The 25,309-nt window shown below is 35.7% G+C and overlaps 3 protein-coding genes across 6 annotated transcripts in view; 1 reads left to right on the forward strand and 2 right to left on the reverse strand.

The window, feature by feature from the left end:
• Positions 1 to 25,309, reverse strand: part of LOC106060231 (uncharacterized) — a 202,443-nt gene that overhangs the window by 170,790 nt on the left and 6,344 nt on the right. Inside the window, exons 3-5 of the mRNA XM_056023286.1 lie at positions 23,880 to 23,933; positions 21,669 to 21,758; positions 20,821 to 20,900 (exon numbers count right to left, since the gene is read on the reverse strand). Of these exons, the coding sequence (XP_055879261.1) occupies positions 20,880 to 20,900; positions 21,669 to 21,758; positions 23,880 to 23,933 (165 nt within the window). The 3' untranslated portion in view covers positions 20,821 to 20,879. The remainder of the gene's footprint in view (positions 1 to 20,820; positions 20,901 to 21,668; positions 21,759 to 23,879; positions 23,934 to 25,309) is intronic.
• LOC106060235 (cystatin-like protein) lies at positions 2,046 to 6,518 on the forward strand. Of its 4 annotated transcripts, none has more exons than XM_056023288.1 (4): positions 2,053 to 2,259; positions 3,941 to 4,132; positions 5,152 to 5,205; positions 6,346 to 6,518. In XM_056023288.1, the coding sequence occupies exons 1-4, from the start codon at positions 2,254 to 2,256 to the stop codon at positions 6,439 to 6,441; spliced, it is 348 nt and encodes a 115-aa protein (XP_055879263.1). In that variant the 5' UTR covers positions 2,053 to 2,253; the 3' UTR covers positions 6,442 to 6,518. The 4 variants fall into 4 exon arrangements, with proteins under 4 accessions (XP_055879266.1, XP_055879263.1, XP_055879264.1 ...); XM_056023289.1 differs by lacking the exon at positions 2,053 to 2,259 and adding an exon at positions 2,893 to 2,998; XM_056023290.1 differs by lacking the exon at positions 2,053 to 2,259 and adding an exon at positions 3,375 to 3,493.
• Positions 9,164 to 18,496, reverse strand: LOC106060232 (uncharacterized). Its single transcript, XM_013218034.2, has 8 exons — positions 18,388 to 18,496; positions 14,608 to 14,816; positions 13,366 to 13,419; positions 13,110 to 13,197; positions 12,841 to 12,986; positions 12,286 to 12,396; positions 11,084 to 11,161; positions 9,164 to 9,264 (listed from the first exon to the last, which is right to left on the reverse strand). The coding sequence occupies exons 2-8, from the start codon at positions 14,806 to 14,808 to the stop codon at positions 9,262 to 9,264; spliced, it is 681 nt and encodes a 226-aa protein (XP_013073488.1). The 5' UTR covers positions 14,809 to 14,816; positions 18,388 to 18,496; the 3' UTR covers positions 9,164 to 9,261.

The raw sequence follows: 25,309 nt of genomic DNA on the forward strand, positions 1-25,309 counted from the left end.
ATTTAACCTTGGTTAGGCAAATAATAGAATATGCATCCTCCGTTTGGGACCCCTCAGCTCAAGAAAACATTAGGAAACTGGAACATACACAAAATAGAGCAGTGAGATTAATAACAAATGAATATTCACATTTGACTAGAGTAACACTCTTTGTAAAATCACTAAATTTAGAAAGCCTTCAGGACAGAAGACTCAAAAGTAAAGTAGCAATTATACATAAAACACTGAACCATAATCTTCAAATACAGAAACAAAATTTAATAATATACTCTTAAAGACACAAAGATAAAGGCACATTCCTCATCCCATATGCTAGGACAAATTTGTACAAATACTCCTTCTTCCCTAGTGCTATTAGAGCATGGAATGGGTTGCCTGAGCTAAGCCAGGAAAACCAGTGACTTGGCAGAATCTAGGTCATTGGTTAATTTGCATGACTAAATGCATGACGCGTAGGACGTAATCATCTTCTTTTTTGAAGTAACGTCTGTATTATATAAGATAAGATAAGTATTGTTTTTTACATTAAAAAATTAAATAGTACGCCAAATGCAGGGTCCCCCAAACGAAGGAAAAATCCTAGCTACGCCGCTGGATAGATCCAGTCAGATAAACATTAGAAGATACGATCCAATTAGTTATGTAAACAAACATATTAATAGAAACTACCGATAAGACTTCTCCTATGTTTTGACTAAATGCATTAATTTATGCAACAGAGAGAGAGAGAGAGAGAGAGAGAGAGAGAGAGAGAGAGAGAGAGAGAGAGAAAAGGAATCGTATATCTTATCTTATAAATTACATACGTTCCATCAAAAGAGAAAATTACGTTTTACGCCAATGTGTTAAAAAGAAATCTAGAAAGAAAGAAAGAAAGAAAAGAAACAGAGTAAGAAAGAAATAGATACATAGGAGGAAAGAGATGATTTGAAAAGAGAAGAAAATAGAGCGGTGTTGTAAACGGCCGTTGACTTGTAGCATAAAACCGCTGGTAGACAACTTAACCGCTGTAGGCGTATTAGATTTAAACTTGTAAAACTTGGAAATAACTTGTATAACTTCTTAGTGAAAAAAATTGTATACATAACTTTTATAAGAATATAAACAAAGCTAACTTGAAATAGTAGACTTGAGTAATAATATAAAATGGTATAATGAACAAAATATAAATCACTACAAAAAAAAAAAAAAACGCCTGTTCACTCTGGCAATCTGGAGTCGCTTCTTGTACCTAAGGCTGCTGACGACAATGCCGCTTACCTTGCATCATTCACAACCAATCGTTAACCTCTTCCCACCACAGAAACACACACACACACAATAACAAGCAGTAAATCAGGGGAGATAAGAATCTCAAAGAGGAGAAAAAAAAAAGAAAGAGGCACGAAGGTGTCTTACGGTTGTAAAAAAAAAAGGCGGGAAATAGAAAGAGACATGGAGGAAGAAAATGAACATTTGGGGGAAAGAATAAATGGTATTTTGGACAGTCTGGAATTTCTCTAATCTTGCGTCATTATAATCGGCCCTCTTGTGAGCCCCCATCCCCCACCAGCCAATGAGTACCGGTACTGGCCTTACAGGCGTTTGCCATAATGTTCATATAGCAAGTCCGCCACTGATAAATATATAACTAAATAAATATATATATATATATATATATATATATATATATATATATATATATATATATATATTTATATATATACAACTCTTATTTATACACCATATGTCTTTCAACTAACCAGTGGCGTAGCTAGGGTTTTGGAAGCCAGGGGGGCTTGACCTTTTTAGGGGCCCCATGCATTTTGACATTCGACATCACGACACGAGGTGGAAAGTAGATTTCAGAAAAATGTCAAAGAACTGAAACTTTAATGTAATGAACTTTAGTTAGGTCTAATGTAAAAAAAAAGGAAATTCTATTGGGGGGAGAGGGCTCTCAAGGTGGGGCCTCGGGGGACTTTCAAATTTGAACCCCCTACCCCCCAACCCTACCTACGCCACTGTAACTAACCACCACTGTATTTAAATTCTAAAAATGATACCGTTACTGGTCTATGTTTTTGTGAAATATCAATAGGGAAAATTTTTAAAACTTAATTATGACTTTGCGAGGTATAATTCATGCTTAATAGGTTGTGGCTTTTCACCTTTCACGTACAACCACACACACACACACACACACACTTTATGGCTATACCGAGAGATACATTTAGTTCGGTACACTGTTAAAGACCATACGAGCAGCACAAGATGAAGGTAAATTTATTGTAATAATATCTAATTCTTTAATAAGTTCTATATCTCTATATATGGTAAGCTAAAGGTCATGTGACTGATAATGTAAGTTCACATGTTGAAAGATGTTTTATATTCTAATCAGTTATCCATAAAGTGGCTTTGCTTAACTCTTTCTCTCCTAATTGACGATATCAACCTTGATTTGACCTCATTAAAGTAAATTAACTATTGGTTTACAAACTTTAATTGTGCATGCATTACTCTATACTTCTATACCAAATAGAACATTATCTGCTAACAAACAAACAAACAAAATATTGAAGTTTAATGGGATAGTGAAATATAAAATGAGTATAAGGAATAATTCTATTAGAACATGGAATATAATAGTGGCTAGAAAGAGTAAAGGAATAGATAGTTTCCGAAGTTACATAAAATCTATCTTTCTAAATACAAAATAATTACAAAAGACATTAAAGGGCAAACGAAAAAAAATATTACAATATTTTATAAAACGAAATAAGATGACTTGTTTTGAATCAATTATTGACTTGATTTACTTGGATTCATTCTTTTTTTTAGTATATCACGCATTGTACATCATAAATAGACCCACACGGCAACAGTGCTCTGTCATTGGAGTCTGTTGGGTTCATGTCCATTCGACAGTCTTTGCAGTTAATAACATTGTCCAAATTCACTCACATAATTTCTGGAGTCTGTCTGTCCGACTGTCACGTTTAGTTTGAAAAAAAAAGTAGAAAAACTATTTAAAATAATTTATTTGTCTTGCTAAGTTGTAGTGTAACGGCTACTCTTTGTTTTATGACAATGAACAGTTTTTTAAAAATTATGTTTATTTTATTTATTTTAGTTTTTTGTAATTTCATAACTGACAAAAAGTGGGATACAAGCTTATAATAAGGGTTCCTTATTTAATAAGTTTAAGCTTCATGTTAAATACTTTTTACAAAGCTTATATTAAGTCACTCTGTCAGTAAAGAATGTGTACTACTATTTCTCCACACCTATTCTCGGATCAAGTTGAGACTTCGCACATTTATTCATTCATCAATCAATCAAAAAAAAAAAGAGTGACCAATCAGACAATTAATTACTGGTAATTAATTATTTTGTTTAATAGCAACAAGGGAAATTCATTCTTCAGTATTCACAGATACGGCTAAATATGTTGGGATTCGTCCCGACACCCATTCTTGAATCAAGTTGAAAATTTAAACAAGTATTTATTGTACGTAAATTAACCAATTAGTCAATGAACTACCGGTACTTGTAATTATTATTTTTTGTTTGATATCGATTAAGGGAAGTAACTTCTACATTATTGAGAGATATGATTGCACGTACGTAGTTCTTTCCCTTAGATAAGCCTTTTTTTTAAAGGGTGTTTTTAATAAAAAAAAATTATAGACATTGCCTATAGAATATTACAAAGGCCTACATCCATTGTTGCCATTAATTTGATTGGATTAATTTAATTGGCAGTGGTTCGTGTTATTTTAAAGTAAAAAACATTCCTAAGGACTCTGATGCTGTCGCGAATTTCTCATCTCTCTGTCTACAAGTAGAAAATCATCCAATGATTACGTTGGCGTATTAGGGAGGTAGATTGTGTTTGTTGATAGTTTATACCGGTATCTTCTGATATTTATAATTGTGTTGTTTGTTTTTATTTAAGAGTGTTTTGCTATTGATGTTGACTGTCGCTCATTACACTAGTGCGAGCAGTGCCGGCAGCGAACGTCAGTATGAAACCACGCTGCTTGACCCGTACGTGGTGTTTGCTATGACCGCAATCAATGACTACTTCTGTGAGAAGGGAGACGACAGTCCCAGGGCAGCACTAAGACTGGTTAAGGCTACCTGTCAGGTAACACTCATCTTGACATATAATTGATAAGCTTGACTACTTCATATGATGTTTCGACCCTTAGAATTTTAATGTATCTATTTTATTATACACTTTTAAACGCAAGCCTAAGAACAAAGATATTTAATGATAACATTTCTGTAATTTTTTGTTTTGTCTCTACAATTCTATTTCTCCATCTTTGAGTCTGTATGACCTTTGGAATGGATGTCATTGGCATGGTACCCCCCCCCCAACCGTCTTTCTGTTTCCGTTTTCCAAGTCTGGACTTTAAAGCTTTAATATTTCAAGTCTCCACCTCGTACTGTAAGTTGGACATTTAAGTAATTTTTATTACCATACTTCGTTGGTGCAAAAGTAATTCGAACAAAACAAATCTGGTGGATATATATTATGAATAACGCAAGGAACTGAAAAAGTGGAACATCGGGAGACATTTTTAAAAAAAGACAAAATAAATAATGCTAAGGACGCCATATTGAAAGTTTACTATTGCCAATTAAAAAAATTAAAACTCATTTAGTGCTTGTAAATGACAAGCTTAGAAAATGAGTTATACAGTGTTGAAAATTGAGCGAAAATTAATTTCGGCCAACTGTTTATACTTCGTTTGTCTATACTTGTGTATTTTGCACACCGGGTGTGACAAAAAGCAACATGTTTGTGGACTTTTCTCTATCTATGGAACGCTGCAATAATAAATCTATTTTTGTAAACATGTTTTGTAAAATGTTTTACATGTTTCGGATGTTCCTTCAGGATTGAAGATAATCTTCCCTTCCAAAGCCGCAAGAATGCGGGTGATGCCAGCGGGCAAGGTATGACCCCGGGACCATCGAGACAACCGAACGACAGTCCTGCCCGCATACCACACGACCAGGCAGCCACCCTAACACGCGAAGACTAGGCCTAATACCTGCTACAGGGATACTGTTTTAAGATGTATTAATGCGTGTTGGAGACAAATTTGAGGCTGCATTGAACCACAGGCTTGTATGTTGTTGTTTTTTTCTCCCCAGCTTGTGGCCGGAAATTTGTATCGATTCATTATTGAGGTGAGCGGTGGGCAAACGGTAAGTAATGCTCTACTTGGAAGTTTCAATGGCTCAGCAGTGAGTGTAGTCATAACTTCATAGGTGTGATGAAAAGGACTCGAGTCGTTTTGAACTCGTTAAACTCTGTGTCAATATATATATATATATATATATATATATATATATATATATATATATACACCGGTATATAGGGTTTCCATGTGTGGCCAACGAGCATCAACTGTCTAATTTCTAGGGAAATCGTTACAGTCGTTTCCGAAATTCGTGTCCAGATTTATTTGAGCTCCCCTCCCCAAACAACTCGGAAGGTTTTAGTTGCCACGAAGATACCGGTACAGCAGCTCATGTCCACGGCACCCCCCCCCCCCCCCAATCCCCAGAGAAAGAATCCTGGTTAAGTGAATGGGTAAATCTACTAGACCTTACATTTCAATCATAGGCCTCAACACCGACCTGCGAAGTTGCAACGAGCTATGGGTCTCCACTTCCCACAGGTTGGTCTCGGTTTAATAGAGGTCTTTTTATAAAGCTACACTGATACAGATTTATATAAATTTATTTTAAATTTTGTGTACGGTATTCTTAAAACGTATAAGTCTTCCGAAACCGTGCACTTTATATGTTTTGAAAAATATATGCTTAAACAACTTGTAGCAAAAGTCAATAACAGTCTAGACCCTCACTAATTTGCATATAAGGCAGCTAGGGGAACTGAGGATGCAATTCTATAGCTATTGGACAATGTTTACAAGCATCTCAACATATCCAAAACATATGCACGAGTGCTCTTCGTAGATTTCTCCTCTGCTTTCAATACCATACAGCCACATCTAATGATAACAAACTGAGTAATTTAAATGACAGCCCTTAAGTACAAGCATGGGTTCTAAACTTTTTAACCCAACGTCCCCAGTATGTTAAAGTCAACAACACTAAATCGTTAACTCGAGTACTATGTACGGGTGTCCACAAGGTTGTGTGCTTTCTCCTGTACTGTACAGTCTTTACACTAATGACATAAGAAGCATCTATGACTCAGTTAAACTCATTAAATTCGCTGATGATAATGCCACAGTCGGTCTTATTTCAGGAGACGAAACTCAGTTTAAGAAAGGTTTGCCAATGCATATTAATTTAATTGAATGTAATTGTCAACAGATTGACGAATGTACTGTTAAAGTATGGAGTAGACCATGGCTACCCAAGCAAGAAGCCACAAAAACGACAGTACTAGATTGTGTACCAAAAATTTAATGTGTCTCTTTTATGAAAAAGTCTTGTAGGCCTAAGATGTTTTGTTTAAATTGTAAGAAACTGTTATATCAAAATTATACCAGCGTTCAGCATTCTGTTTTTGTTTCATTGAAATTAGTTTCTGCATAACGTAGTCAAGCTTTAAGGAAAGGTATGCAGCTATGGTGTTTGATTATAATATGGTCACTTAGTTTTGACTTAAATCAATGACAAACGAAACCAAACTAAGCCCTTTATTTTAAAAAAGTGATCATTTAATGACTAAAAACTCAGAATGATTGGTGAACAAATGTTCAAAGAAATCAATGATAATCCAAAGAAAATATCAAATACACAATTAGTAAAGCTTTCTATTCTGCAGACATAACACGTCTGTCTTCTTCAATACTCATGGCGTCGACTTAATTCTGACCATGTGATTAACACCCCACAACGAGATTTCTTGCCCACAATTCAACTGTGGACGCTTGTTTCCCACGTGAAACATCAAAGGCATGAATATACTGTGTGCTCCGTACCTCCCAACTAATACATGTCACAATAGCTACTACATAATGATGTGACGTTGTCTCCAAGCAAATTTTGAGTTTGGAAGTGTCACTCAGAGAAATCTTCGAAATTCTAATATTTTAGTCTTAACTTATGAGACTCTTAAGCACCGCAAAAATTAAAGGGTTAATTTAACAGCTGAAATAAAGAACTGCACATGGGAAATATCCTACAGTTTGCATCATAGTAAGAAAAAAATATAAATATACAACAGAATGTACATTGGTACCCGTACCTTAAAAAAAGTTCGTTAGGGGATCGGATCGTCTATGCCTTTTCATTATCCTGTTGAAGGATTGCTCCTAACAGACAAGCGTGGCCCAGGATCTCTTTACCTCAAGTTCTTTCTGTGGGTTCCACGATGGCAGCAAACATTACTAGGATCCTGTCACCATGTCCTGCCTAACAAGTAGCGCGCGCCTCCGTTCCTGGAACCCTGGACGGGTCACTGATGACGGGTCACTGATGACGGGTCACTGATGACGGGTCACTGATGACGGGTCACTGATGACGGGTCACTGATGACGGGTCACTGATGACGGCTCTTTGTGGAAGGGTGCGTGGCGGACTTGTTTAACTGTGTCGTAAGGCTTCTATTTTCATCATTTACTCGGCGAGTACAAAAGAAATGAAAGCTAACAGAAGTAGCCTGAAAAGGTCCCTAGTGTTGTTGGTCGGTCGTTGGATTGTAGAACTAGATTGTATAACTTTAAATTACTTGAACCAACTTCTTTTTAAAACAAAAATTTAAATAACATTTGGTAACACTATAGAGAAAGTCAAGTTGATATGAGATATAAGTCTAGAAATAATAATATGAAATAATATTTTAAACCAAATCTAGCTCACTACAACACTACGTCCTTACCTTTTTATATCTCAGGGTCGTCTCCGTTAAAATCTTTCCACGTGACTACTTAATATAAATTATGACAGACAAGCTTCATTGGTTTAGTTCCTATGGTTCAGAGAGACGCTCTGCATGTGCCTAATGTCACTGTACAGTCTAGACATGGACAAGATACTCGGCCAAAGCTGTTCCCTGATGGCTAGTATTCTTTTTCCGTAACTGTCCCTAGCGATAGCGTTGGTGCTAAATTTAACTCTTTTGTGTGAGACACAATCAACTGAAAAATACGAATCCATTCGAGCTTTAAGTCTCAACTTTGAGATCTTTGACTGTTTGGATGATCTTAAAATAACTGCAAGAGAACCAAACAAACTGCACACGTGAAGTAAATGTCTTCTCCTCTTGTTTCTGATTTGTCTTTTCATTGTCGTTAATTAGTTATCTGTTCTTGAACCAGTTTCCACGGTGTTGCAGTCTTTCCAACTGTACATAGTGGCCACTCAACAGCACATCCTTAATGGCATAATCAAAAACAAACTTGAGCTTCCTGGGGAGCATGTCAGAGATATCATCTTGAGGAAGGAGAGACTGCTAGCAGAAAAAACTTGATACCGTATATTAGGTTGCTGCTGCCTAGAATTTGCAGTCGACGGACACACTAAGAAAAAACACATGTTTGTATTTTGGGAGTTATTACAGAACACGGCTTTACATTATATATCTTGTTTCTTAAGTTTCTTCATTACGTCTCGCTTTTCGAGCAATACTAATGGTAAGTTCAACTTGTTTTGTCTTCACCCTGAAAGCTGCAATGCAAAGAAGAATATCAGAACAGCACGATAAGCGTTCATCGCCAGCTTGTCCATCGAGACGAAAAGCATTAGTAAAGTTATTGACGGTTTCGGCAGCCGCAGTCAACGTTTGCAGTTTTTGTTTGATCGAACGTAGGGAAGCACGGGCCTCACAGATAAAGTTAACATTGTGTTCTGTGAATACTTTGTTCACGTTTTTTAGTTTCTTTTGTTTTATTTCATGAAAAAGAAGTATTTACTGTGCACTTAATATCGATTAGGTATGAGGGTCCGAACAGAGGGCAGTTTTTTTCTTTAATATTATAACAAAAACGTTGAGGTTACGAGTTTGAGCCATGTGCGGCAGCATGCACCCCCCTGCAAAAGATCCTGCGGGCGCACATGCCAGACAGACATACAGACAGACAGCTAGAGTGAGTTGGTAAAATTTTTTTTTTGTAAAAATATGATTCTTTCATGCTTCTTCCTCTTGTTTTCTACATGAACTGTCAATGAATGAAACACAACAAGATTTTAGGTTTCATTGTCTTAATTCAAACTCGTTTCAAAGTTTCATAAATACATAAACATTGAACTACGATCTTTTTTTGTCACTGCTTGGTAGCTGAATTACTGAAATAAAAAAAAATTTTTTGTTAATGACAAATTTGGAAGAAAAAGATTTAAGCAAGACACGGATATTATTAGATCTATACGGTGCGCAAATTATGGCGCAGGCTCTGATCTATATACTCGTAAGGCGTCACCTTCAAAATAATTTTTTATATTGCTACATAATCTTCTTTCATGTGAATGTACCTCTCCATAGATGTTCCCATCTCTCTAGCCACCTACAAACGTGTATAAATAGATGGCACATATGACGTGTTTTTCTTGTAGGGGAAAGGGGAGTATATAGTACCCCCTATGGGGGAAAATTAATTTAAAAAAAAGTTTGGCAAAAACAATGTTTAATTTTTTATGCCATAGCTTTACAACAATACATACTACAAATGTACAAGGTTTAAAGACTGAGTTATTTATTTTAAAATAGAAAAGTACAAAACAAAAAAAAAAGAGTACTAAAGAGTCTAAATAGTACCAGCATGGAGGGTAATAAATATATATACATAACAATGCAGAAAGATTCACAAACATAACTCACAAGTATAAGTATCAGCATTCTCACAACCTGCACATGCAATATGCACCCAAGAAGCACATATTAAACATTGTATCATATCTTCTTTCAGATTTTCTTCGCATATGAAACAATACTAATTTTGACCTTTCTCACTCTCATTCTGACTAAACTGAATAGACATTTGACTTTTTTTCTTTTGTGTTGCAGGAATAATTTTTAAAGACCATTTCTAAATATGAAAATCTTCGGTGGTACGAATTAAACAGTGGTACGATTTATCCCCCCCCCCTTTCCCCTACTTCCGTTTGTAGCCCTTACAATTTTATATGAAGAACTGCTGTGCGAACGATACTCTTTTTTCTATACAAACTCAACAGTTTTAAATTAAACAAGAAGATCCTTGAGACATTTTACGGCGCGACAGTACAGAATCTGCTAACATACGGAATAAGTTGTTGGCAAGGCAACGCCTCATCTAAACTGTTGCAACGTCTAGAAAACATCATTAAAAAAGCATCAAAAATTACACTCACAACATTACCACATTTAAAGGAACTTTTTGAACAAACGTGCCTAAGAAAAATCGAAAAAATCTTGGAAGACAACGGCCACCCGCTCCATCAGAACTACGTCAGAACGTCGTGAAGTGGGCGACTGCTGTCAATCAAAACAAGAACGGAGCGGTACAAAAACTCGTTCGTACCTCACTCGGTCAGACTCTATCACCGCCACTCATTGATCAGGGAACATGAAATGCACCAAGATACCTGTGTGTAGTCGCTGAATGAACTCTTTATGTTGTCTGTTGTATTTATGTGTATTTTTCTGTTGTGTTGTCTTTATATGAGAAACAAGTCCTTGTAATCACAACAAATTTCCGTAAGGATCAATAAAGCAGTCTTAGTCTTAGTCTTAGTCTTAGAATACCATTTACTAAATAGTGTCTAGTGTCTTTCTCTACAAAATTGTATTTAAACCATCCACGCGTATCTACTTTGTTAGTTCTCCCACCTCGTGCATTGTACTGCTTGGAACACTTGGACATCGTAGTTTGCCTTCAACTACATGACAACAATGTTAATATTCGAAATGACTTGCAAGAAACGGATGATAAGCAAAAATCTGATTATATCTTGTATGTTTTCAGCAACAATCTTTAGCTCTGAAAGTAACATTCTGAGCGTGATGCTAAATCTAATGTTAATATTGACTTATAATCCAATGATCAAAGTGGTTTTAGGTTGTTTTATCAACTACATGTTAGAGTGAGAGAGAGAGAGAAATGAATCAATGCCATCAGGTACTTACACTACAATGAAGATCGTTAAGTTGGTACTCGGGAGTTGACCATGACTGCCACCATACTTTGAATTCGCAAGTTACTTTCTAAAACATACAACACATGTAGATAGAATTAGAAACAATCTCAAACATGCGCATAGTGTATCATGGTTTTTGTTTACCTTTTTTCACAAACACTACAGTATTGAGAGTCACAATAAAGCGAAAAGTGTCATTTTGTTTTCTTCACATTTCTTTAACCACAGGGCTCAGAGGAGTTTCAATAATGGGGGAACTCATCGGGAGACTAAACACTGGGGCAGGTGGTCATTGGGTCCAGTGGTAGTGACCAGTTGTAGTAATCGTATAGCAATCCAATAAACTCGCCACTGAATGTGGTAAGAATCCCCTACTTGCTCAGAATGAAAGACAACAATTTTGCTACTATTTTAAAAAACAGACACAAGTTTTTGTTTAAGTCTTCTTTCTGTGATATATAAATGGTGTGTCGAACTTTAGGTGAATAAGGTTCCATTAGTAAAGCTTTCTATTCTACAGACATAACACGTCTGTCTTCTTCAATACTCATGGCGTCAACTTAATTCCGACCATGTGATTAACACCCCACAACGAGATTTCTTGCCCACAATTCAACTGTGGACTCTTGTTTCCCACGTGAAACATCATGAGCATGAATATACCGTGTGCTCCGTAAGTCCCAACTAATACATGACATAATAGCTACTAAATAATGATGTGACAGACCACTGGTGTAGGTGTATTAAATCTTAACTTTTAAAACTTGAAAGAACTTGATTAAGTCCTTTTGTGAACATTATTATTATATATATATATCGTTTACTACAGTATAGACCGAAATCAACTTGAGATAAAATGAAATCAATGTTGTAGAGTTTAGTAATTATACGAAATGGTATTTTGAACTAAATCTAACTCACAAGAAAAGCATGCCTTCTCTTTCTGGCAATCTGGAGTCGTATCCCATATCTAAGACCGCTGACGATAATGCCGCTTTAATTGCATCATTCACAACCAATCGCTTTCCTCTTCCCACCGTCACCATAGAAACACACACACACACTATTCATAACAGGGAGTTAAAGACAACGGGAAGAGGGTTAATTGTCCCTAGAAACTCCACAATGATGGAAGTCAGCAGTGATACCCCCACCCATGAGTCTTTATTATTTTGTTTCTTTAAAACTTACACTTGCTCCATCGGCTACTGCACAGCTGGACAGTTGGTGAGTGGACATCTTGTCACAGTTAGTGGTGGACATCTCTACACCAGAGAAGTGGTAGGATATGCCTGCAACGATCTACCAATACAATAGTTCATTGTTAATGGACAGAGTAACACGTAAGTAGGTGACTCTCTGGACATGTAACATGTAAGAGTAACGCGTAAGTAGATGACTCTCTGGACATTGAACATGTAAGAGTAACGCGTAAGTAGATGACTCTCTGGACATTGAACATGTAAGAGTAACGCGTAAGTAGATGACTCTCTGGACATTGAACATGTAAGAGTAACGCGTAAGTAGATGACTCTCTGGACATTGAACATGTAAGAGTAACGCGTAAGTAGATGACTCTCTGGACATTGAACATGTAAGAGTAACGCGTAAAGTAGGTGACTCTCTGGACATTGAACATGTAAGAGTAACGCGTAAGTAGATGACTCTCTGGACATTGAACATGTGAGAGTAACGCGTAAAGTAGGTGACTCTCTGGACATGTAACATGTAAGACAGTTAACGTACCTGGGATGTCACTTTTGCTACCTTGGTAGCGGTTCTCAAATACATATAATTTTCCATGGCGTTCATTCTGGCCACAGCAAAGTCTAAAGCTTTCTTGACGTCTGGGTCATTTATGTCAATAGGTGTCTCTCCACCCACGCGTTTTCCTATTTTGGAAAAAAGAATGCCCCAATAAAAACTTTAAATAAAAGCTGCATTTAGATTTAAAAATAAAAAGGGCGACCCATTTGTCTACCTCTAAGTGCGTAAACATATCACACTAAGCTCACCTAGCGTTTCTGAGTTACAGACGGGATCCTTTGTGACTTCAATGGGTGTTCCAGATCTAGACAAGACATCAACATAGCAGATCTCGCTCTGGTCAAGAAAAACTCTTCAAGTAATCAATCAAAGATTATATATATTATTAGCAATTAATTTGATTTAGTTCTATATTTACACCATTAGGATGGAGGAAGCCTGTGGTCATCCAGTTCCCATTTAGATCTCTAACTACAGCTAAATGTGTTCATTATAAATACTTACTTGATCTCCTGTTGATACTCTAAGTGTGAACTGGTAGTTAACTTCAATTGAACCCTACAAGAAATGAAGAAGAAAGTTAAAAGAAAATATTCAGCACATGAGCACTAGCGTTGGTTAACGGGGAATACAAAAATGTTCCCTATTCTCTATCAATCCTTAAAAAAGAATAGTTTGAAATGTTAGATGGGGCCACAGTTTAAGTTACCTAACAAGGACCGTTTTAACTCAATAGGATATAGCACGTATTTTTTTTTTTTGCTAAACACCTTAAAGAATGTATAAACCATTAAATTCAGAAGAATTATTTAAGACTTTATTGTTATTATTATTTGAAATAGCAAAAAGAGAAAAGTTAACTAGTCATTAAAGTGAAAGAATTATTATGTATTCATATCCTACTCGACTAAAGATCTCTTCTCGAATCTCCGTTAAAACTAATTCTAATGAAAGTACACATTAATGTATTTCTGAACCTGGAACTCGGTAAAAAATCTAACTTCACTTCACCAGAGTTCATCTATCCCTTAGTCTGTTGGGGCCCAACATATCGACCGTCTTTATCCATTTCTCTCCGCCTTTTGATAACATTAGTGTCTTTCGTCGACAGGCCCGTATTTTCCTTTAATGTTGTCCTCCCATCGCTTCTTTCGTCTGCCTCTCCTTCTTTTCTCTGGTACTGTTCTGTACTGTAGAATTTTTTAAATAAGTCCCGATAATCTCATTCTATAGCCGTCCAGTCTTAGCTTACGTTATTTGTTATGTATGCATGTGTCTCAAGTGTGAATGTTGTTCGTAATTTCACCTATATTGGTTTTGTACAGTAGTTAAGCTGAGATTGTCAATTGTAGTCAAACTGAATTTCCATTTGATTGGACCAATAAAAATTATCCTATCTTATCTTATTTGACAATGGTCAGAAGGTTCTCGTGGTGCCTTTTTCTGTTGAGTGATCCGGTTTTGTATTTCCTCATTTGTGATCGGTCTCTGGTGGTGATACCTAGCTGATACCTAAAATCATTCTAAGGCATCTCGATTCAATGGCTACGATACTCCTCTCTAATTCTGCAGTTAGAGTCCAAAATTTGCAAGCATACAAGAATGTCATCAATACCAAGATCTAACTAGAAAACCCAAGCATTTGGAAATTTTGAAAACCTTTAATAATGTTTTCTAGAGATACATTTGAAAAAGAAAAAAAAAACACTCTAATATTGACTGATTAGAAAAACCCCAAGTCTATACCTGAGACTGTGACTGGAGAACTGCTACCAGTGTTCTTTGTGTGTTGTCACCTTGCTTGGCGTAGAACTCGTTGATGGCCTTCACCGCAAACTGAACATTCACATTAGTACCGTCAATCCAAGGGGCAAAGGTGGCGAATGGAATAAAGTTAAATCCATGGATCAGAGCCACGGGCATAACAAGGAACAACGCAAAGAACATGGTTGATTCTGGGGAGCCAACATTAAAGAATGAGAATAGTTGTTTTGGCAATTTTAGGGAAAACAAAATGTCGCGACACAAAATCTAGTTATAATGAATTTGTTACGCCACAATGTGATGCATGGTTTCGTCGTAATGATCTTAGTTTTACTGTAAGGGAGCTGGGGAGGGGGGTGGTGGTTCATGATACATCTTAAAAGGAGTGATCTCCTGTTTACCTGCTTTAAAATTTTTAAAGCACACATTTACGTGATAAAAAAAGTAATTGAGACAAAGAAGAGAAAGCGGTATAGGGAGTGATGCAAAGGAACCTGAAGAGAGACGTAAAAAATAAAATATTGGGAGAGATTTTTAAAAATAAACTAAACAATGTCAAGGACACTTACTGAAAGAACGCTGTTGCTAACTAAATATTTTATAAATTGATTTAGTGCTAAACGAGAAAGTGGTTATAGTTGAATTTACAGCGCAAATGAGTGCCCCAAAAGAATCATCTTCTACTTTAAAAATACTGCTTCCTATTTCTGTACACCGGATACCCCACAAAAATGTAGCGGTTTATTGTAATCAGCCATAAATGAAACTCCCCAATTTTTTAAATTGTCCCAAGGATATGAGGAAATGAATAATTTTGTCTTCGTTCACTCTGACTTTGGAGCCTCGGAGGCTGAGTGGTAAAGCGCTTGGCTTCCGAACTGAAGGTCCCGAGTTCGAATCCTGGTGAAGACTGGGAATTTTACTTTAGGGATCCTTAGGGTGCCTCTGAGTCCACCCAACTTTAATGGGTACCTGACATTATTTGTGTAAAGGTAAAGCTGGGTGGATTACGGGAGCGACCTTAAAGATCCTGAATTTGAAAATCCCAGTCTACATCAGAATTCGAACCTGGGACCCCCTCAGTCCGGAAGCTAAGCACTTTACCACTCAACCACTGTACCACCTTAAATTTTATAACTCAATAAAATTACGAAAAAAAAAACCCACTCTATTTAAAGCATTACTTCCATTGCCTCTAATAGGTTCATTAAGTTCTTCTATTACCATTCAGCTGATTATAAAGCTCACGAAAGTCTAATTATTAATTTAACTCTCTACAAAAATATAAAGAAACATTTGAAATAAGTGAAATAATTCCAGATGAAAGGGTTTTCCAAAAAAAAAAACAACCAAAAAACAAACAAATTTAAAAGTAAGATGATTATATTTTGAAAAAAAAATAGTGGTCAAACCAGTGTTTTCCCTGTATGGCCTGTTAGCTAGTATTTTTTTTTCCCGAACTGTCAAAGATTGTTAAAGCTGTTTTCAAAATATCCTCCGAGTGTCTTAGTTTCAACCCAGTTCTCATGAAGAGTTTGCAAGATAAGATGACATGTAATAAGCTCATGAATAATTTAATTCCCATGGCACGTTCCGACCTAACTGAAAATGCTTCGTTTAAACCGAAGGGTTTAAGTCTCAATCCTTTTAATACCACCCATTGGTTGCCAAAGTTTGTTAAAGTTACTGACCACACAATATTCACTTCAGCACACAAACCAAACAAACTTTGTTAACTGTTTGAAACTCTAGGTCTAAAAGTAAAACCTTAGTTTATAAAACTTGACATACAGATTTTACTGATTACATAAATTACAAATGTGGTTAAAGATGACACCAACATTTATAGTGGTATCATTAATAAGCTTTGAAATTATTTTTTATGAGCTTTATCTTTGAAGATAACTCCAAACATTTAAGTGCATTCTTAAATGTTAATGCATGACCATCACATTATGTACAAATCTCGTAGTGTCCTGAACCAGTTCATTAAGGATTGACCCGATAAGATTGCCAGAGTCAGCTAGTGCTAAAAATATCTGAGAAGCCAGCCATCTGTGTTCACATTTATCAGCCAAGGTATGGAAGCTTTCTTTCCATCGTCAGAAAAGGAACATATTGATCTTTGTACAGAATACAAACTGTACACATCATAGTTTAATTTTATTCAAGTATTTTAATTAGAATTGTTACCGCAAGATGCGAATATAGAATCGTATAATATGCCTGGATTTTGCACTTAGCCGGTAGCATAATGATAACATATATATATATATATATATATATAATTGGATTGGCAACAAACATGGAGGTAAAGCTGAAACAATGAATGACGCATGCAGGTTACATTGCCTAGAGACCAATTTTTTTTAGGAGAGAAAAAATGGTGAATTGAATATAACGAAAGTGGGCCATTCTGACTTGAGCACGCGTTGCACGATACACACTACGAGTTGACAGCTTCACATGGTGGCAATACAGGACCAGGTGCACAAACCACTGGACTTGACTGAACCATTTAGATTTCTAAAATCGGTAATGCTTCTTCTGTCCCTCGATTTGCAATACAGAGGTCAATGGTTACATAGCTGACCCAGTCCCCCCCCCCCCCACCCGGCTTCATCAACAACTTGAACAGATCCAACACACATTGTCGTTAGACAGTGGCTCTATTTTAATTGTATATCCAGGGGCGTAGTTAGGATTTTTTTATCATTTGGGGTGGGGTGGGGCTTAATCTCTTTGGGGTTCCCTGCATTTTACGTAATATTTAATATTAAATGTAAAAAAACACTCATTTGGGGCCCCTCTCAAGTGGGGGCCTGGAGGAATTTTCAAATTCTCCCTCCTCCTCCCCCACCCTAGCTACGCCACTGTGTATATCTCTCAACGAGCAATCGGAAATCATAAAAAAACCCACTGCATTCAGAAGCAACAACGAGTTCTTAACAGTCAAGTTGTAACTGTAAATGTAAATATGAAGCTAAGTGATGAAACAATGCCCCATTTTGCCCTGTAATGCGTCGCCTTTTAATGTTTAACATGCATCCATTATTCATTGATTGTAGCAGCTATAGAGTTAATCTATATAAAGTGTCGTTACTGGCAGTAGTCATTACATATTTGCCTTGTATTAATTTAGTAAAGAAAGAGAACTTATGTATTTAGTCCATATTTTGTTTCCTTCTGTCAATTATCTCCCTTTAAATTTGACCTCTTTTTGTGGACATTCATTATCGTAAAAGAAATATGTGACGTGGCAATTGAATGTAGTCATAGAAATAGAAACACTTCTAATGCTCGTAGAATGAAATTATTCTAGATGATTCTGATCTCAGCTTGCACGAGAGCAATAAAACAACAAGAATAATAGGTCTACCAAAATCTGTTAAAAAAATGACTACAAAACAGAAAACAACGAGTCGTGTGTCAGCGGTAAATACTGTACCACTGACGTGCTGAAATGAGTTAAAAATAAAATGTCGATATCTATTTTTAGCTTCAATTTACAACGTGAACAAAACATACTCGCAAAACGGGTTTTTTTTTAACATTTCTGCAACAACCCAATCTTTATGTTTTGTTTATCTGTTCCTTTATTTGTTAATATTATTCAAAGACAAACTACCAAATAAACTAAAGACATGAAGAAATATAATCATATTGGTTATGTTAATTTTAAGCCCGGAGGGCATAGATTCAGCTACAGGCAACAATTTACTTAACAACAGCTCAGGGTCACCATTGTCTACGTTTACTTACGTCTCAGATCTAGATTCAAAGTATAGTTTAAAGGTGTCTCATTGTTTTCAGTTTTATTTATATATCTCCAGGTCAAGTCAAAGTTCCTTGGTAGCGATTGTCTTATCTTGTTCTTGCCAAAGATATGAATGCCCCTAATACTTGTATCTTAGAACGCAAAAATTGAACGAAATAATTTAATTCAAAGCGTTTGATCGTTACACTAAATTCCTGCAGTTGTAAGGGGATGTATGTCTAATTGTGTTTACACGTTACACCATGTCGCTTCCTTTGATGGCTGGTCGTGCGGTGTGCGCGCTGGACTGTTGTTCGGACTTCTCAATGGTCCTGGGTTCAGGCCCTGCCATCTCCCTGTCGTCACGATGGCGGTATAGTATCTTCAACTCTGAAAGAACATCCGAAACAGATCGCACCAATGACATGCTGTGTCAATTTTTTCAATCAGATGCACTATTTGTCAGGTAAATGAAGATGGAGTCTTATTGTGTAGTTGTATGTCTCCTGTGTAACATTACGCGGACGAAATAGAAGTTTGCTGATAGAAATACTTTTTTCCAACGCGTATATTAACTCGCTCTGCATCTTTCTTGAACGTTGGCGTTGGTTAGATTTTTTGCAATCCATTTTTTGATCATCCAATTGTCCTCAAATTTTGCATACAAGTTCATGATTGAACAGGTGAATCAATTTTAAAAAAATCAACCAATGGACCTCGTTCACCAATCGTAAACAAACAACATTTAGCCACGTGATAATATTGATAAAACAATGAAAAAAAAAGTATCACGTGACAGCCTTTATGGATTACGTAATTTGTATAGAAGAGATAGAGAACCAGGAAGCTAAATGTTGTTTGTTTACGATTGGTGAATGAGGTCCATTAGTTAATCAATTAGTCGTAATTAATTAATTTTTTAGATACAATATATACGAGAAACGTACCACGCTAAAGGGAGACTAGCCTTGTATAGGAAATTATGCGATAATAAGGGAAAGATAATTAGAATCAAATAAAACAGTTTAAATTTTAAAGTAAAGATTATATCCAAGACTGTATGCATATTAATCATGTATTAAGAAAACAGTGTAATGGATTTCTTAATTAACCGTGTCTTAATTACCATTTTCACAAATGATTTCTCTTCTACAAAAATACGGCGACTTTTAAACATCTAAACGGTTAATCGAAATGTGTTGGAATTTGATCTGTAAGAGCAATGTCATCTTGATCTGCACTGAGATTGAAATCCCACATTCAAAGGCCCATTGATTTCGTTGTCAAGATTGTGTCAAGATTGAGTCAAGACGTCCGAAGATGAGTTTGTTTGCAGTGGATGACCACGGACCTACTACATGTCTCGTTCTGCTCTCACTACTGTTTGTACTTATATACCTGTCCTCTTTAGATAGTAAGACGTTACGCACCTGACATGCTAGGCTATACAAAACCACAATGCCTACTCAATATCATAGACGGGCAGTTAAAGACGTTTCCTGTGTGTGGGCCGCTCCGCATGTTACAGTTACTGAAATATGAGTGCAGAAAGGTGACAGGTTAGAGAATATGACTGTCCGATCACTTGCACCCAAAATATTTCATAGAAATATTAAGTTAAGTTGGAATGCCTAAGGATCGAATCCTTTGCACTATCTGGGATGGAAGAAAGCCCCAACAAACATGCCACTCTCCACACCGTTCCTCAAAGGACCGTTTCTATGGCGAACACCTGCACGGCTGATGTGGAACAGAAAGGCATATGGGGGAGTTTCCCTGATGTCCTCGACCATTGGCCTCGCTTCTAATCCGAGCTCCTAGTGATATGAGCCATTGGCAATAGGATGTAATAAAATGTCTTTTCTTGGATCTTTCCCAGACAAACGTTTGTTCAGACAGAAGATGGAGACGATCTTCCATATGTCTAGAGTTACAAGAGTCATAGACTCAACTCTTATGACAATCTTCCATAGGTCTAGAGTTCCAAGCCTCATAGACTCAACTCTTATAACGATTAGAAAGAAAAAGAATGTCTTTAACTTTATCTTTCGTCTGTCCCTCTGGTTCTATCATTACTCTCTATAGGTTTTATTTTATGTCTAATTAACGCAGGTCTATGAAGTTATGGGATGTTTATTTATCTTCAAAGTTTTGTTTGTTAAAAGTATCATTATAATAATTGCAATCTCTCTTACAGTAGAATTTCCTATGTGCTAGAAATAACAAAGAACTCAAGTTTCACTAAGAAAATGATTTATATTTCCCCACAAGTTCTGTTTATTTCCTTTTATAACCACGTAACTTACTGTTTAACTTTACTTTTCAGTGACAATAATAATAATAATAATAATAATAATAATAATACGATGAATTTTGTTTCTCTTTAGCGAAACTCGACCCTGGCAGCGCCAGAGAATGACTACTCGTTCATTTCTAACATAATAATAATAATAGTGGCGATGTCTTCGATTAAGGATGAGTGAAGTGTATCAGATGACTAGGCATACACAGATCTGACCTGCATAGTGACAAACAACAAACAATATTATTATAAAAACAAAGTGAACTTTTTCTACAGAAACAGACTTTAAAACTTAACAAGATTACAAAGAGAGTTTTGTGTTGTCAGCGAAGTCCTTATCTTTGAAGCTATTTACACCTAAAATTACTAAGTAGTTAATTAGTGAATTGATAATATGAAGTTTCTATCACATACATTTTTTTAAAGCTTAGAACAAATTAAGATAGAGACAATAAATTACGATAAGAAATATAATCGTATAACATAGATTATACTAAGTCATTGATCCGTTTACAATATATATTACAAATTTGTATTGCAATTATCGTATCTTAAACAGGGCGGTCTTAGTAATACGCAATCTATGTCCTCCGATTGGTGAGAGCTTCTCACAAGACTCTAAACAATTTTTAAAGAATATATAGCGAAACGTGTGCCCAATTTTGGAGTACTTTAAGTTTTAAATAAATTTGCTTAATTTTATTTTTTTTTTTTTTGCTGTTTATTTATTTATTTTTTGTTTCATTTGGGGCTACCTAATTCACTTCACATAGGACCTCCAATAATCCTACCCTGTCTTTAAGTATACTAATAGGCCTATAATCTTTGAGCATGAAAATATCTCTCTAAGTTTGGCAATATAGTCCCCAAGCATGATAATATAATCTTTAAGCGTGATCATATACATTTAAACATGAGAGTTTTAATCTTTATAACCTATGAGCATAATTTTTACTATTTAATTTGATCTTGACAATATCCTACCTTAACACAGGTCGGCTCTTTAGTAATCTTGTATTTGTCAGGCTCATCCAGCCAGACTCGGACCCAAATAGTGGTGATGCATTTCTCTTTCTGTTTCAGACATTAAATAGTAACTCTTGATGGATTCAATTAAGTCAAGACATGAGCTACATTCAATTAACATAATCATCAAGTCCATACATAATGTATAACGACTAGTTAACGTTATTTGTGAGTTTCTTAATTTTTTTTTTAGATTTAATGTTAACCAATCGTAACTATGTTAATTGGCAAAAACAAACAAGCAAAAAACAACAACAACAACAACAACAACAAAACATAGGGAAACATAAGAACCTTGGGTTACATTGTAAGTAACTAAAAACAAAGTCTACACAATCATGTGTCCAGAACAACAAGCCGACAACAATCTCTACAATAACAAATTTAAAATATGGGTGAATTAAAAGATATTACGAAACCCTCTCCCCTCCCCCCCCCCACACGATACACACAAAAAAACAACAAAAACAACAACCCACTAAATGTTGTATCGATAGAAGACCATGAATTCTATAATCGATTTATTATCAGCCCCCCCCCCCCCAAAAAAAAAAAAAAAACAGCTAATCCTTCTCTCTTGATGAAACTAGTGTGTAATGTTCCATTCTTAACGCTATGAAATCCTGTATTTCTTTAATTAGCTATGGTTCAAGTACTTACAACAAAACTATAAACCCTTAACAACAAGCAAACAAACAAATTATATTATTAAATATTGTAACTTAACCTCTACCCTATTCGAGAAGGTGTTTACTCTGTAAGTTATGTCGTAACATATTTGTTACTTCAACTTGTGTTTATTGAAGGATTTACAATCAAGAGATCATCAAGAATAGCGATTGAAACTTATAAATCTGTAGATATCGATAAGTCGCAGAGTTAAGGGCAAGTGACTTTCGACTTTTAAAACTGGACTTGATCATTCCATTAATTATATTTATACAAAAACTATAAATAATTATTGCTAACTATTTCAAAATACAAACCCAGTTTACATTGGGTACATATAAATGTGAATTTCTGGTCGTGTGGTATGCACGATTCAAAACCTGCTCGGGGCCGTCCCCGCTAACCTGCTCGGGGCCGTCCCCGCTAACCTGCTGAAGATTATGAGTAGAATGAAATCTTTTATTCTGAAGGAACTTCTAAAACCATACACCAGACTTATAACAAATGAGGAAAGGATAACTTCCTGTTCCTATATACAAAATAAAGATTACAGGAATACACAAACAATAAACAAACAAACAACAGATTTATTAATGTTATGAGAATCAAGACTTTCAGGATTTTAAGCCAATGATAAAGCTTCCTTTTTATTTCATTGTACATAGTTTCAAGCAAATGAAATTTTTTTTTTTAAAGAAGACTCTTATCCTCGGGGAGACGAAGTTTGCCTAATGTGAAAAAAAGCAGCATTTTTTTTTTAGAAATTCCGTTGTACATAGTGATAAGATTTTCTTTAAGTTGAGCCAAGGTTTTTTTTTAGAGCACCGATCCCTTTTGCTTTTATTTTGGCTAATCTTGTTTTTTTTCATTGATGTTTCCACATCCAGGACACCACATTGTGGCTAGGAAACACGTGTATTGTTAAGATAGAATCAATAAGTAGCTCAAACAGCTGCTTGAAACATAATACGCCAAACGTTCTTCTATGACAGTCAAATGTTTATTCACTATAAGAATATGGATAAGGTCTCGTCTAGACTGTTGACTGACCTTCTCTTTCTCTCCCTCTCTGCTCTAGGTCATGTCATCAGTTTCTGCGCTAAATAAACCTATTTGACTTCTAGATTAAAAATACACAATAAATAGAACATACAGACATTACCTACCCGCTAAACCCGTGAATTTATTCCAAGGCTATAAATTGTTTATTTTGGCCTGCCCTAGGTGTCCTTCTTTTTCTGGCACTTCCTATAAAAAGCTTTCCTAATTACTTCTTAGTTTCATCTGATATTTTATGCTTTCCCACATATACTTTTGACTTGAATGTGCTTGGATTGGAACGACCCACTTTATATCACCACACACACTTTTAGTTATCAATGTTCTCCGTAACACAAAGGTCTAGGCTACTTTATATACCTGCCTTGTTTATATCATTGTACTGAGCTCCTATAACAAGATAATAAAACAGTCCAGTGATACAGACAGAATTCAACTTACTTTTTTTCCATCAGTGACATATGCAGTGATCTCGTAATTCACTCCTGCAACTACCTGTTGAATAGAAAAGTAATATAAAAATGCTTTAGTAAATTGTTTGAGACTTTCTAAAACTATTTCTGCTCCAATTGCATAGTGATGAAATAAAAAGTCATATAAAGAATAATGAAAATAAAAAAAACAAGCAAAATACAAAAAAAAAAAAAATACTTGCTATAAAAAAAAGTGTGTCAATTAGTTTGGATCTGTCATGTAATCAAATTTGTAATGAGCCTCAGAAGACAATCTAAAAAGGGGACTAATTCAGCTTATACACCAGTCAAGTACAAATTATTTTCCTTTTTTGAGATATCAAAAAAAGTAATTTATTACCAATAATTAATTAACTAATAGGTCATTATTTAAAATTGAATCTTGTGTTGTCAAGTAAAAGAAATAATTGTACAAAATTTCAGCTTGATCCGAGATGGGGGTGTCGGAGAAAGAACGTGTACAAACGTGTGGCCTGACAGACAGACAGACAGACACACAGAGAGACTGACATAGTGAGTTCATATAAGCTTTGTAAGATAGAACTAGACAACGGAAGAACAAAGCGATGAATACAATATATGTTTTCTCGTCTCCGTGATAGTCCCACCGCCGATCAGAGTTTGTTAATTGTAGATTGTCATGAGTGGCGTACAAACTATAAATAGCTTGACTTTTTGGCGTATCCGTTGTATAAAGATAATGGAGGAGTTGATAAACTATGTTGTTTAGAAGGTAAATGGTCATTTCGGTGCCACCTTTTAGCACTGTAGAATTTTATCTTTTTTATAATCTTCCCTTTGTAGCTTAACATAATGTCTACATTGTGGAATCGTTAGACTTGCGCTCAAATACAAAACTAACTAGCGGTAATAGAGGAGATTGGATGCTAAGATCAACTGCTTCCCTTTGAGATATTGTTGAAACCATAGCTCAATTCTTTTGTATTTAGTTGTCAACTGTGAAGTCCTTGGCATTGATTTAGTTTATCGTGAAAATTTCCAATACAAAAGAAATTATCTTCACCATAAATCTGTTTCCCGAAAAATATCATTCTTATGATCTTGTAACTTTTCTGCATATATGCCACACATTATATTAGCGTATTCTTGTCTCAACTATAGCAATGAACATTCGTTCTGCCAAACATTGGAACTCTTTACAGCCGTTTAGTTCACGATACAAATATTTCACAAAACCGAATAAGGTGAACTGAACCGTAAGCTCAATACGTTTGGGAGATGTGAAGCGTATCGGTCAAGCGGTTCACAAAATGTCTGAGTGGTTCTATGCCTGAACCCTTGTTGCCACCATCTTGTGAAAGAATGAAAATAACACTTACAAGACAGCTATAAATTAACAAGACAAAACAACTCCAACGACCAATACTAGTATTAGGC

The sequence above is a fragment of the Biomphalaria glabrata genome, chromosome 3 (assembly GCF_947242115.1).
Source record: "Biomphalaria glabrata chromosome 3, xgBioGlab47.1, whole genome shotgun sequence".
Classification (NCBI taxonomy): domain Eukaryota; kingdom Metazoa; phylum Mollusca; class Gastropoda; family Planorbidae; genus Biomphalaria; species Biomphalaria glabrata.